Source organism: Neofelis nebulosa, chromosome 14, assembly GCF_028018385.1.
Source record: "Neofelis nebulosa isolate mNeoNeb1 chromosome 14, mNeoNeb1.pri, whole genome shotgun sequence".
Taxonomy (NCBI): domain Eukaryota; kingdom Metazoa; phylum Chordata; class Mammalia; order Carnivora; family Felidae; genus Neofelis; species Neofelis nebulosa.
The window spans coordinates 39,086,121-39,101,180 of record NC_080795.1 but is presented as its reverse complement, the minus strand read 5'-3'; the positions used below and the strand labels follow the sequence as shown (position 1 = coordinate 39,101,180).

General features: G+C 43.8%; 1 protein-coding gene across 9 annotated transcripts in view; it reads left to right on the top strand.

Annotated features, from left to right (window-relative positions):
- RUNX1T1 (RUNX1 partner transcriptional co-repressor 1) overlaps nucleotides 1-15,060 on the top strand; it is a 142,519-nt gene that overhangs the window by 91,195 nt on the left and 36,264 nt on the right. For all 9 annotated transcript variants that reach the window (XM_058698546.1, XM_058698537.1, XM_058698540.1 and 6 more), the window contains 2 exons: nucleotides 977-1,158; nucleotides 13,203-13,453. In XM_058698546.1, the coding sequence (XP_058554529.1) occupies nucleotides 977-1,158; nucleotides 13,203-13,453 (433 nt within the window). The remainder of the gene's footprint in view (nucleotides 1-976; nucleotides 1,159-13,202; nucleotides 13,454-15,060) is intronic.

Sequence of the window (15,060 nt, the reverse complement as noted above, 5' to 3'; positions counted from 1 at the left end):
GTGATGGGTACATAGGATTTCTTCTTCTTTTTTTTTTTTTTTTAGAATTAGCCACTTTAATATATATATATATATATATATATATATATATATATATATATATATATTTAATGTTTTATTTATTTTTGACAGAGAGAGACAGAGCATGAACGGGGGAGGGGCAGAGAGAGAGGGAGACACAGAATCAGAAACAGGCTCCAGGCTCCGAGCCATCAGCCCAGAGCCCGACGCGGGGCTCGAACTCACGGACCGCGAGATCATGACCTGAGCCGAAGTCGGACGCTCAACCGACTGAGCCACCCAGGCGCCCCACACAGGATTTCTTCTGATGCTAGAAAACGTACATTCCTCAGAATAAGGCTGATCGGTGCAAAGAAAGCAGATTTACGTTGTAGACTAGTAGTATTTGCTGCTTTCTGCGTAAATTCCACCTGGGATATCTGACCGAACTCAGGCCATTACTTAAATGTTGCATAAATCTGATGAGTATTAAAAGCAACCTTTATGTTCATCTCCGTATTTTTTCGTTTGGAGTTAGTAGCTGGCCAGAGGTATTTCACGGGGTTCACCTGTTTTACCTAGGTAGGTCACTAGATAGTTTGGATGCGTTAGGGAGCTCACCTCGAGGTTAATTGAACTGTATTTGTATTTCACGTCCCTTCCCTCTTCCCTGTGGAGATAGAAGTTTCTCACGGGTGGAGCCGGAAGCTGATATCCTATGGAGTTTATAATCCCGTTGTGTTGGAGTACGAAGGGACTCTAAAAGCAAACAGGTGCCACTTCCAAGGTTGTCCGGGACACCGAGGCGGGATCGGTGAGGTGGGCTCGCAGAGGTCAGGCGCCCCACGTCTGGGGCGACCCAGGCTCAGGTGCTGCGCTGGGTCACGTGCACGCCAGTGTTGGAAAAAGCGGACCAGGTCCACTGGTTGGAAGGAGCCTCCCGGCCCGCCCTCTCATTCCTGTCGTGCTCCCACAGGCCAACTTGCCCCTGCTGCAGCGCGAGCTCCTCCACTGCGCAAGGCTGGCCAAACAGAACCCTGCCCAGTACCTCGCCCAGCATGAACAGCTGCTTCTGGATGCCAGCACCACCTCACCTGTTGACTCCTCAGAGCTGCTTCTCGATGTGAACGAAAACGGGAAGAGGCGAACTCCAGACAGGTGAGCGGCGGGGGAGGACCCTGGACTCACCGTGGCCTTTTCCTCCCATCTGTGGAACGAACACCGTGTTTCGCGTCACGTCTGAACTGCTGTCCCCTTGCAACACAGCACCGCGCTAGGGTGGCCGTCTCTGAGCTTGCGCTGGCCCGGGGTGGGGGGATGTTACAGAGCGATGATGAATCTCTGGCCCGTGTCAGTCAGTCTTTGGTGCAGGTTTATCGTCATTAAAGGAAAAGGTGAAGATGAACAATATTCAGATATCCTAGGTGCCACTGATGGTCCTTAGACATACAGTCAAGACTGAGATTCTTATTTATTACATAATTCAACCCGACCACGTATTTGCCCTTCAGTGTTAGGAAATTTGCCGTTCCAGGTTTTCTCAGAACATAGTGGTTTTGAAGGCTGGCCTTTAGGCATTGCTCAATAAACACAATGCAATAGCTTTTTCATTTGGGGTTTATTTGAGTTATGAGAAAACTTCTGGGAAGCTAGATGAACTGAGTGAAGATAGGCGTTAAGTTAATAGGATTAATAGATGGCATTTTTTGCTGAATAGTTTATCAGCCAATATTCATTCCATCAGACACTCTGCTCTCACACCTGAGAAGTCTAAGAACTGTAAAACAAAGCCCCTTCTCCATTCAGCCCTACAAAGTGGTTGTTGAATAAGGCGTTTCCATGAAATTTCTCATGTGCCTGTTAAAATAATTTTCTTGAGGACCTCATTCTCCCATATAAATATTTTCTAATAGAGGAGTATGAAGCCTTATTAGCAGCATCCTGCATAGTATTTGTAACAATATGGAACTGTATCCAAAGGAAACTGTATTCAGAAATGTGTTTGTCACGTGATTTGTCTCCTTTCTCTACTTACCCATTGTCTCTTTCTGCATTTCATCAGGCATGAATGTGACAGCCTTTGAGGGGGTTAACGTTCTGGCACAATTATGTTCCAGATTCATAGGAGCTTATGATCCTTGGAGCTACTCAGAGACATCTATCTGTGACCGACTTAGCTACCCTTAAATGTATTAGCTGCTTTGCAAATCAGGATGTTATTAAAAGCCAGCCAGTTTACATACAGTTATTACATAATCCTCTGTTAAGCAGTTTTTATGCTACAGTCTCTGGAATTTTTCTCCTCTCGACGTAGGACCCTTTAGTGGTTTAAAATCCTAAAGCAAAAGGTTAAACGTTAGTTTACTTCTGACTGCTGTAGACCCACCTCCAAACATGACCTGCCTGCAGTGCTGCTTCCTCGTCTTTGCAAGCCGTATTTCCTCAGTTGTACTGCAGCATTTGGTACTTTAGCTTTTAAAGGAAGCCGCTTAATCCAGGTGTCTGAGTGGTGTCCACATGATACTGAAAACCAAGAGCCAGCCCAAGGACAGATGACTCACAGGTACCTTACTCTGATTCTAACCCATTTACCCTGCAGGAAATCAGTACTATGTGCACGTATGGAGATGTTCAGGCTCCATTTTTCTAGGATCATATCAAAGAATTAGGGAGAGCGTAGATGGACACTTGGGAAGAAAACATTTGAGTGGACACTCGGATACCAGGGAAAGGTTTAGATGGCTGCCATAAAGGTAAAGATAATCCTATAGGGCAAAATTGGAAGTGGACACCACCTGTTCTAGAAACCCCAATTGCTGACTAGCAGACAGAACAGTTTCATTTCCTTCTCTATATTCCCAGCCCTTGCCCCACTGGTTTTCTTTCCAGTGTTTTCTATTTGAAGGTGTTGTGCCTGCAGACTTTGCTCAGACGACGCTGAGGTGAGCCTTGAGCAGTGTGCTAACACTGATATGGAAACTTCCTTTAAGTTCCACACATAATCAGCATTTTTGTTTTGGTGATCTGTAGCTGTATGTGCATGCATGTTTGCATTCGATCAAGTAGAACTTTCTTAAAAGAGCCTCCAGGCTTATTCTCCCTTCGGTTATTCATCGAGAGTTGCTGGCGTCAGAATTCACACAGTTGCTCTTGGGCTGGAACATTCTTTTGCAAGTGGGACCCTGAAGTGTGTGTTTTAATGGAAGGATGGCAAGTGGCTTTCCTTAGACTTAGGAGGATGGGTAATGAGAACATGTTGTGTAAATACATTTGTATCTTGTGGGAATGTGATCAGAGCCAAGAAAATATGGGTCTCTACAGTATTTTTTTGCATATATTTTCTGCATCTTGTTTGCATATGCATTTTCCTCTTCTCCGGTTATTTATCTGTATATCCAGATCTACTATATGAAATTTTATAGAGTATGGAGCTGACAGCAGAGCTTTTTTTGTTTTACTGAATGTTTTGTTGGTACATATGGTCTGACATGGATGAGCAGCCACGGTGAGATTTTGGAGTCTATTAAACTGGCTCATTAAAAAGATCAATCTGTTTCTGTAATAACACTGGGAACCATCAGTCACTAAAAGAGGGAAAAACTGACACCTGAGGAGAAAACACATTTTGGTAATTTGTTCATGACATGTCACGAACAAAAGAGCGCTCTATATTTTGTTTACAACTTTGGGGGCTCAAATTCTGTGACGGTTGCAGATTTAATCCACTGAACAGTCATCGTGAATTTCAGGGATGGGTTTTGGCAAATGTAGCTTTCTTCTCATCCTTAAATGTGATTGCCACTGGTTATTTTTTTTTCTTCTTCTTTTCTTAAACATTATTGTTATTTACAGAGAAATGAGCACTCTGGGGGAATCTATGAAATTTTTTTTTTCTGTCAAAAAAAACAAAAACAAAAACAAACCTGAAATCTAGTCAACTTCCTTTTTAAAATATCTCCAGGGTGAATTTTCTGAACAACTATACTGAGTTGGTAGGTTTGTGGTAGAATAGTGTACAACCTGACTTAGAAAAAGACAATTTTCGTTTTAAAATCACGCCATTATTTAAAATGCTGAGGAAAGTAAATGGAAAATTCTGATTTCTACTCTTCGTTGACATTTAAAAGTTGATTGGTTACGGTAGACCTTTATTTTGTCACTCTGAAGAAGATGACGAAGGGGATGGGGACCTTCCTTGCACTGATTACACAAAGTGACCACTTTCTTTTTTTTTTTTTTTTTAACGTTTATTTATTTTGAGACAGAGAGAGACAGAGCATGAACAGGGGAGGGGCATAGAGAGAGGGAGACACAGAATCTGAAACAGGCTCCGGGCTCTGAGCTGTCAGCACAGAGCCCGACGCGGGGCTCGAACTCACGGACCGTGAGATCATGACCTGAGCCGAAGTTGGACACTTAACCGACCGAGCCACCCAGGAGCCCCCAAAGTGACCACTGTCAAAGATAAGACTAGAAGGGCACTCTTTAAAACTTCTCACCATGAGAGTCATGAAACCACTCACGCTTTCATATGGGTGAGGAGGGAAAGAACAATTAGACAAGGCTGCATTCCTTTGAGACTGCAAAATGGTTAAAAAAACTTTAGGGTGAAAAAAAACCCCTGTGCTCCGTTAATTATCATTGCTGACTTTCTTTTCTCACAGCTTTGATATCGCAGCTTTGGGTCATAATGTGTCTTTTTTTTTTTTTTTTTTTTTTTTTTTTTAATTTTTTTTTTTTTTATTTTTTTTATTTTTGGGACAGAGAGAGACAGAGCATGAACGGGGGAGGGGCAGAGAGAGAGGGAGACACAGAATCGGAAACAGGCTCCAGGCTCCGAGCTATCAGCCCAGAGCCTGACGCGGGGCTCGAACTCACGGACCGCGAGATCGTGACCTGGCTGAAGTCGGACGCTTAACCGACTGCGCCACCCAGGCGCCCCAATAATGTGTCTTTTTAATACTGTGTTCACACCTGTTCATGCTGATCTTCTGACTCAGAGACTCTTTCTTGCTTAAGAAATCCAGCTGAATGGTCTTTGGGTTTGTATGGGTAACACGAGTTCCACCTCCACCCCTTACTATTTCAAATGATCAATGTTAAATATTAATCCTCTTCTTCTAGGCCATCATTTTAATTTAACTATGCTTTAAATCGTTCTCAGCTTAACACATCGAGACTTTATTATGTAGGCCACATAGTTGCACTATTATATATTTCCTCCTCCCTCAATAATTAAATATTATTTCCTACAAAGACTTGTTTGACCTTTAGAATTCTGCAGCTTGTCAGCGGGGAGGGATCTTTGGGATCTACCAGGCCAACCCTTTCTCTTTAGGCTCGAGGAAACGAAAGCCCAAAGAACTTGCCTAAAGTCACAGAGCTTCTTAGTGGCAAACCCAGCATATTTACATACCTGAAATCTTGCAGTTCCACAAATTATGTTTTAATATGCAGTCTAAATAAGCTCAACGAGAAATTAGGTGTCCCCTCCCCTTACTTTCCCCCTTTACTCATTTCTGCCATGTAACTGCCCAAGTGGGTAAATGTGATAGTATAATCTGGGGGTTTACTATCCGGGACAGGATCCGCAGTCAGCCAGGTTTCTTGACTTAATGAGTAAGTTAAAAAATACTGAAGGTTGGAGGGTCAGAAGGCAGTCGTTTTGAAACCGTGTTGGTTGAATGTTAAGATGGGTCATCACAGCACATGCCGGCTGAACCTACGAGGCCCATTTTTCCATTTCTGTAGAATAAGTGAGGTTTCGATGTTTTTGTCTTTCTAGAAAGAAAAGGTAGATACACTTTACAGGGAGTGGTAGGATTAACTGATGATGCAAGTAAGAATTAAGTTCGTATCGTCTTTTGCATTCAGTTGTCTATGACAAAATGTAGGGAATTTATGTTACATTCATGCATTCTTGTTTCGTGTCACAATCTTTTACGCAGTCTTGAGTTGCGTGAAGTGAGTAGTCATTCTTCTAGAGGTGACTTTTTTTTATATAGTCAGATCAATTGTGAAGGTTTCTAGTGAAATAGGATCAAGTTGCATTTACGTGATAAGAAGACTTGCATGGTTGTAGGGGATGTTTTGGTCTCTCCACACCAACCTCAGCATGAACTTGCCAGCCTTGCTTCTTGCTGCTCTCCTAGGGTCTAGCCCTGCTGAATACTCCTCATGCTTGAGTCTGCGTTCTGGTGATTTCTGCCCTTTTCCTTGGTTCTTGTATGTCATCATTCTATCCATACTTTATAGGCTAACTCAGTATCTACTATTTGAATGAAGGCTTCCCAATCATAACTACTAAAAATGGCTACCGTTTGGAGCGTCTGGGTGGCTTAGGTGGTTAAGCGTCCGACTCTTGGTTTTGGCTTAGGTCGTGATCTCATGGTTCGTGGTGTCTAGCCTCACGTCAGGCTCTGCACTGAGAGCGCTGGAGCCTCCTTGGGATTCTCTCTCTCCCTCTCTCTCTCCCTCTCCCTCTCCCTCTGCCCCTCCGCTGCTCACAAGCTCAATCTCCTTATCTCTCTGTATCTCTGTCTCAAAAATAAGCTTAAAAAAATGGTTACTGTTTTCCTGAGCACTTAAGATGTGCCAGTCCTCACGCTAAATAACCGACATATTAATATATAGTAGGCCCCAGCCATCCGGGGGCATACGTTCCAAGCAGCCCCCCACAGCGGATGCCTAAAACCACTCTATATACTGTGTTTTTTCCTCTACGGACATACCTGCGATAAAGTTGGATTTACAAATCAGGCACAGTAAGAGATCAGCAACCACGTGAATAATATAGAACAGTTGTAACAACACACTGTAATAAAAGTTTGTGTGAACGTGGTCTCAAAATATCTTACTCACCCTTCCTGTGGTGAGGTGGGATGAAAGAATGCCCACGTGATGAGATGAAGTGACATGGATGACGTGGGCATCGCGATGTCGCATCAGGCTATGATAACAGGCCTTCAGATGATTCGTTAGAAGGAGGGTCATCTGCTCCAGGACTGCGGTTGACCATGGGAGCTGGGAAACCGCAGAGAAGGGGGGACTACCGTAGGGCACTTACTCTGACAGTCCTCCGGTGTACAGGCAGGCTGGAGAATGGGCCTGAGGTCACATGGCTTGTAAGAGGCACTGGTGGGATTCTGATCCTTCCTCCTCTGACTCAAACACCCATGCTCTTAGAGCTACGTTTCTTCTACCACCAGCCACTGAATGCCCCACCTCGAACACAAAGTGACTTGGTTAAGTTATTGAATGCCAAATGCGTGCTGGGCTCCGCACGCAGAGTTTTTCAGATAGCCCTCTTAGTAGCTCTGAGACCGCCGTTCTCACTTTGTGGATGAAAACACACAGGCTCATAGGGGTTAAGCTTTCTAAGTTCCAGCAATCAGCGGTGCCAAAATCTGAAGCCCTCTCCATAGCCTCCGCTCTTTCGAGTGTCATCGTGGAGTGATCTTTATTCCTAACAGCCCAGTCCCCTCTTGTACTATTTTTATGCTACCTGCCAAATTCAGGTCCTGCATGGACGTATAGAAGCCTTATGCCTCTGATGAAATTGTGTTTATTTCTTGCCAGCACGCTTCCAGATAAGTCTAGTACTGAGAGGTAATCATATGAGGAGGGTATTGGGGGGATCGTGAGTTGTGTCTTGGTCATCTTTGTATTCCCACTAAAGCTTAGGACAGCGCATTACACACACTAGATGTCTGAACCAAAACAAAGGAAAGCGCCACACGCACAACACGCGTAACAACAACAATGCCAGCACTACTGGAACAAAGAAAGTTAAGCTGAATGCCGTCATTTCCAGGAGTATACCAAATGGGCTCTCCCTCAAGAATCTTGCTTGCTTGCTTTCTTACTTTCTTGCTTTCTCCTGTTTTAAAAGACACCTATCTGAAACAGCCACAACCATGAAAATCGCCATGAGGAGCCCAGGGACAAAATGCCATGACTGGTTCACTGACGGGAAAAAAACTGGAGGGCTCCAGTTGGAATTTCTAGATGACAGAGTAAGAAAGCACAGTTTCAGAGAGAGGTCAGGAGCAGGAGAACGTGAGTACCTTGCAGTGGCCAGAAATTAGGAAAGGCACGGGGACAGCCAGCAGCAAGTACCCCAGCTGCTGAGCAGGTGGCAAGCTTTAGGAGACACGGGAGGCAAGACTCAGATGGCTCTGCGAACCCGCAGATTGTAATCTTTGAAGATCCAGGCGTGGTGGGTGTCTGTCTGGAGTGGCAAACGCCCACCTGCATCTTATTCACTCCTGAAAGTATTAGCATACTGCTCAGGAAGCTGTCTCCTGGGTGCTGCTTTAGCCGTGGAGAGCCGAAGGCGCTTCTTGCCATATGGCCCAGCGGTGATGGTCCTGTGTCCTCCAGCTCTCTGTGCTCCCCCATCTTCCTCCAGGGAGATGGCAAGAACGTTGAAACCACCCTGGGGTGTCATGAAGAATTAGGTTTGATTTTCCTTTTAAGGAGGCAGGGTAGTTTGTTAATATATTTCATTTCAGATACAGTACTCAACACCAGTGGGAAGGTGTTCTGTAAAATTTTTACCTAAACTCAACCTAGTTCCTAACAATTCCTGAAGAGACCTTTGGCTGATTTGTGTTCTGAAAATAGGATGTCAAGAATGATATCCCTCCACTTTGGTTCAGCGTCCGGTTAGTCTCTGGGAACCTTAACAAATCACACGTGTTCGGAAAGGGAAGGAAGATGTATTTAAGTTATTAACGCCTTTGGGCTTCTTGATCATACAACTGTTTACCTCCTGAGTTTTAAGTACGCACTTCTGAAATAGAAAAATACATGCGTATGTTTTGATTGTGACAGTCTGCTGGCATCTTAGCCCTGGCTCTGGCTGAGACGCTGGTTGAGGGAGACAGTGGTGGGAGCAGCCCAAGATGAGGTGTCCTGGGGTAGGGCAGGGGGGTCTGTGCCAGGGAGTCAAGCCCTTGGCCGCACTTGATTAGGAGAGGAAAGTTGTAGCATGACTTCCAAGTTTCTGCTTGGGCGACTAGGTAGAAGGTGGCAAAATTGACCAGCACAGGAGGTACCAGAGAAGGATGAGGTCAGTTTGGACACGTCCTGTTTGAAATACCTGCGGTAACTCAAAGTGAGGACCCAGCGCGGATATTGATTTGCAATAGCACTGAGGTTAGAATTTGTAAGTTGTTTTCCTTGCCATTCTGTCGCCTATTATGCTGTCCAGATTTGCATCTCTCTAGAACAGCAATCTTCATAGTGATATTTTCCGCCACATTTTTTTTTTTTTTTGAGGAAAAAAAAATGCCTGTTCGAGTCATGTAGGAGATTGGTCCTCTCATTCTGTCTGTCATGATTTTATAATAACTTTTTCCGTTTCCCTCATTTCCTTGAATGTTACATTGTTCTATATAAATAGGGATTATCAGCTCACACTAGTCAATCATAAGTTTTGAAATACTTTATGTAGAGGAAAATGTTTTAAAAATGTGTTGTTGTTGTTGTTGGTTTTTTCTAAAATGGTTCACAGCCTTTATTACTGAGGAGCTGGGGGGAAAACACAGCCTGAGATGCGGTAAAATGTAAATTCGGTCACCTCTTAAGTTTTGGGGTGTGTGTGTGTGTGTGTGTGTGTGTGTGTGTGTGTGTGTGTTTTAACACATATTGTTTGCCTTTGGTCCCATTTTATTGGACAGGAAACTGAAGCCAGCTGAGTCCTGAATGGCCCTCTGTTCTTAGGGTCATCAGACTCTTGAGAGAGGAATGATTGGGATCTAAATGTTAAAGTAGTTGGGTTATGTTCAGGAGAATTTCTGCTGGGGAGATGGAATATTCTCAGGCTGATTTAAAAAACAAACAAACAAGAAAAATGCCTCCTGGAAATCTCTGAGACGTGACAGACTTCCCACTCGAATTTGAGTTATTTCAAGAGTATGCTGGGATGAGACAATGAAAAGCGATGGGACAGTTTGTTAGTTCAGCCCTATACGCTTTGAAAGGGCAACATATAAAGGGCTAATTTGGAATTTGCTCAAGCAAATGAGGTGGAGACAGTTGTAGGCATTTCTAAGAAGACGGCAAATAGTGCTTCAGATGTTTTAGTTACCTTTCTGGACATACATCCTTTGAATAGGGTTGCCCTTGTAACTGGACATGGTGATTTGTGGAAGCACCAGGGAGACTTCTTCATAGCTTTGTTTCTATGAGCCGTGAATGTTTTAATGCTTTGCTGGTAAAATATAGCTAACTTTGTGAGGTGATGAGCTTTATTGTTTCAATAGGCTAGCAGAGTCCTGGGACCCAGGATAGGACAGCAGGGACCTGATAGAAATGATAGGATAGACTCAGGACCTAGCCCTGCTTCTTAGATACTAATGTATCTATTCTACTAATGTAGAAACTAATGTTTAGGGGGGAAAAGCTTCGTTTTTCATAATAATAGGTCATCGAAGTAACAGCACTGATCAGACAGCTGATCTGAGGGTTCAAGTACATAACATATCCAACCACTTGGAAAATTATAAGAATTCTTCCAGTGTTGTGTGTTGCTGTTATCATTGAACCAGGAGAGACAAAACCAGTACGTTGTGTGGTTTGACAGCTGAGTCAGAGATATTTGTGTATTTAGAAATTCGACAGGGGCTGCTACAAGGTATTTAGAGGATAGTTTTTATTTTTGCGCCAAAAATCAGCTACAAATATTTATAAATTGTCCAAAGCAAAGAACAGAGAAGTTCTCTGTCGGCTAATGTGGTTGACTTTGACACCGTCGGGCCAGAGGACCATTAGCCCTGTGTGTTTTGATCATGACCCTGATGGCATAAGTGACCTGTAGATGTAAACAGAATAATTGAATTGCAGGATTTTCAAGCTAGCAAGGACCTCAGAAATCATCTAGTCCAGTGGTTTTCAAACTTGATATTAGCAGCAGACTTTTTCCTTTAAAATGGAACCTTAGGTGGAACCCCAACTGGTAAAACAGAAAAGAATAAGGGGTTTCCTCTGGCCCTTGAAATCTTGATTGTTTGGGGGAAACGTTCTTCATTACCTGCAGAATCCCTTAAAAGCACCTCAGGTGGCACAGTTTGAAAACCACTGATCTAGTCCAACCCTTTCATTTTACAGATGAGCAAACTGAGGTCCAGAGAGGTTAAGTGGCTTGCCCAAGGTCACACAGCTAGTCGTGGAAGAGCCAGGACTAGATCTCAGGTCTCTTGATTCCCAGTCCAGTGCTCTTTCCACTACACCACCCTGCCGGTAAGGTAGGTGCTGTGTTAGCATTATGTTCGTAGCTACTAATAGTCTTCAGTATTTTCCAACTGATTTATGCTGGTCATGCACATTGAATGTTGAAGTGTGTTATTCAGAAATGTAGAGGATATGAAAATACAGATTCGAATGACATGAATATACTCTGAGAAGATAAATTGATAGCTAGAATGTTCCCTTTCACTTTTGAAAATTATTTTAAAGCAGTGCATTTAGCTAATGTCTGAGATACACTGGGCATTTTAGTCTGTTATCGATGATCGGTATGTATGGAGTCAATGTGTTTCAGACACATGCTCTGATGGGGCGGCATTAAGACTTCTGGCTGCCACTCTCGCGAGGACCATGCCCTGCTGTCATTTCCAACGTTGCCCAGACTCCTGTCTCTAGAACGGTGCATCTTTATTCGGCATGCAGTGGGCATATATTCATTTCACATTGAACCCTGCATAGTTTCAGTTCTCTGTGTGCTTGGGCCTTCTGTCTCTAACTCCTCCATCTTCCTCAACCGGTGTGTATAAACTGTCACCCAGGCTCTACCCTAAAGGGACATACAGGATGGTTCATGATAGAATCTTACTGCTCTAATCTCTGCATCTCTGTTGTTGAGTTAGTTTCCACGCAGATCCTTCTGGTATCATCAGGCAGAGTATCCTGGATAGTAGGAAACCAAGAAAAGTGTCTTAAAAGGTCTCTACGCTGTTGTCACCCACCTAAAACCAAAAGGCATGTGGAAATCTACAGTTACTGTGACTTGGTAGAATTCTCGTGGGGAAATTTCCCTGGGAAAATAGGTGTTATCACTGGCCTAAGGACAGAGTACTGGTCTTGTGGGGAGAGCCAAACACCAAGGAAACAATTAATTTAGGAGCTGTGATTTCAGTCAGTGTTGGATGTGGATCATTCTTATCTTACTGGATATACTGAGTGGGTCTCTAAGAATAGAGATATATACAGCCCCCAAATATTTCTTTAGCCCTATTTCTGTTTGAGACTCGAGGAGCAGTGATTAGTTATCAGGGCTCATTGGTAGACTGTATTCCTTCTGAAAGCCAAGTTCAAAGCTCTGCGTATCACATCACGAAGTACAGTCAGGGTGTGCCCATCTTGCCCTGAGACCTGATGACAGGTCACATAAGCTCTCTGGGCGAGCTTCCTCTGCTTTAAGGGGGGCTTACTTCCAGGTGGCTGTTTATGACTGCTGATGAATGATCTTGGTGACAAAGGCAATGTCAGACTCCCAGACATGGCATGGCTTTGCTGTTTTAGTTCAGTTGGGTCAGCCCTTTGCAGTAGAACTTTCTGGGATGATGGAAATGTTCTGTATCTGTGCAGTCCGATACCGTTGCCAGAGGTGGTGATTGAGTACCCGAAATGTGGCTACTGCTAATGAAGGACTGAATTTTAAGCTTAATTTCAGTTAGCTTCCAGTGAAATTTAGACAGCTGCATGTAGCTATGGTATTGGGCAACACAGCTCTTAGATGTTCTGACATGAAAGTCAGATGCCAAGTTGGATAAATGGAACAGACTCCCCTTAAGAATTCATCAAGAGAGTGATGCCACACTACCTTGATGAATCTTCATCGAAGATAGTTCAGTTTTAGGGTAATTTGTTTGAAATCAGGTACTCATTTTTGAATGAAAGTGTTAACCATAGAGGGAGGTTGGGATTCCTCTTACTTGTGACCCAGCCAGCTGAGTTTCAACTGAAAAGATATTTGCTAGCTTGAGGAGTGGACTCATTTTCTCATGTGTGCAGTCTTGTGATTCTTTAGGCCTCAGTATGGGTTTCAGTGAATTCCCATAGGTCTTCTGGGAAGCTGAGTTTTAGAAAGTTTCTGGCCAATAAAGAAGCATTCTGTTTATATTTTAAGTTCAAATGTGAATATCTGAACTATGCTGGCTTTTGAGTAACATGACGCAACTCTTTTCTTCCCCCTTTAGAACCAAAGAAAATGGCTTTGACAGAGAGCCTTTGCACTCAGAACATCCAAGCAAGCGACCATGCACTATTAGCCCAGGCCAGCGGTACAGTCCAAATAACGGCTTGTCCTACCAGCCCAATGGCCTGCCTCACCCCACCCCACCTCCACCTCAGCATTACCGTTTGGATGATATGGCCATTGCCCACCACTACAGGGACTCCTATCGACACCCCAGCCACAGGGACCTCAGGGACAGAAACAGACCTATGGGTAAGACTGAAGGATCTGTTCACTTCTTATGGGATTGGAGGCGTAAAGACTCACTCATTACTTCTCAACTGAACTTGAGGCTTGAAATCTGTGATAGGGGTAAAAATTCTCCTTCCTTTCTTTTTATTGTCTCCTTTATGAGAACACTTGGCTAGTATTAATATGTTCTTTAACAGCTGTGCTTTCTCTCTCAGTTACTTACAGTCTTCATGGCAGCAGGCTAATTTATTTTTTATTTTTTTTTTTTGGAAGGGGGCATCTACATTAATAATAGGGGCGCCTGGGTGGCTCAGTCAGTTAAGTGTCGACTTCGGCTCAGGTCACGATCTCGCAGTCTGTGGGTTCGAGCCCCGCGTCGGGCGCTGTGCTGACAGCTCAGAGCCCGGAGCCTGCTTCAGATTCTGTGTCTCCCTCTCTCTCTGCCTCTCCCCCGCTCATGCTCTGTCTCTCTTTCTCTCTGTCTCTCAAAAATAAACATTAAAAAAATTTTTTTTTCAATTAAGTCCTCAACAAATGCAAAGTGAATTTTTAGTTTAACATCAGAGATTTTGTATGCAGCCTGTCTGCCATAGATACGTTTTTTTAATGTTAAAATGTTTTTTTTTCCTCTCATTGTACTTTTATTGCAGATAGTCTCAGAGTTCAGTTTGCTTTTCCCAGTCTGTGTGATATTCTGTATTTGAAAAATATGACATGGCATGATGTCTCTGGCTTAAATCAACAGGTGTTCTTTGAGGAATGATGTGGTACTCTTTTCACCTGAAAGTGACAGTGATTGAATTTAGTATTGACAGTTTTGTGTCATAGATCAAAGTACCAGAGAAAGAATGAGTTTGGGTAAATATGTGTTCCATCCGCCTGGGTTCATTCCTTCTTTACATAAAGCTACTGAAGCGAAGCGTTTAGGAGACATTGCCTTCTAAAGAGCAAGTGTCCGCCATGACAAATAAGAGGGAAGATGAACAAGGTAAGATTTGACACACGGCCTCAGAGCCCTATTCCTGGGCTCTTGTAATTCTCATTTTGACGAATTGAGCTACTTGTAAACTGAGAGCAACAGTCGATCATTTCTCCCTTTTCCATCTCCTGTGTCAGCCAAGTCACCACATGCCAGCAGGACTTCTTCAGTCAGCTGATTGTTGAAGAACTTTCCTGACGTGGTAGACCCGGTGGACAGGATAGAGAAAACAGCAAGGGGTGACGTCTAAGTGGGAAACCAGAACACAGAGCTGAGGGTGCGGAACTTAGGGAAACACGGCCAGCCAGTTGTCTGCTGCTCGAATAGCAGAGGCAGAGTTTTTAGCCACAGACAGAGATGGCGTGATGAGCAACAGTTTATGGTCAGTTTCTCACTAGGCTGCTAATGGGCAGGGCTGCCACATCGGGGTCTTTTGGCTTTCTACAAAACTTAACCCTCCAAATGTTCAGAAAGCAGAAAGGTTGGGGGGGGGGGTCAGGGTGACAAGAGGGGCAGTTGAGGCCCCGGTTGTGAGATAGTAAACCAGTGGTTCTGTTGCCCCACAACGGTCATTTCTACGTTTACATAGCGTGTTAGGCAAATGGCTAAGCATACAATTTGTGCTTCCGTAACAGCCAACGTGTCTAGT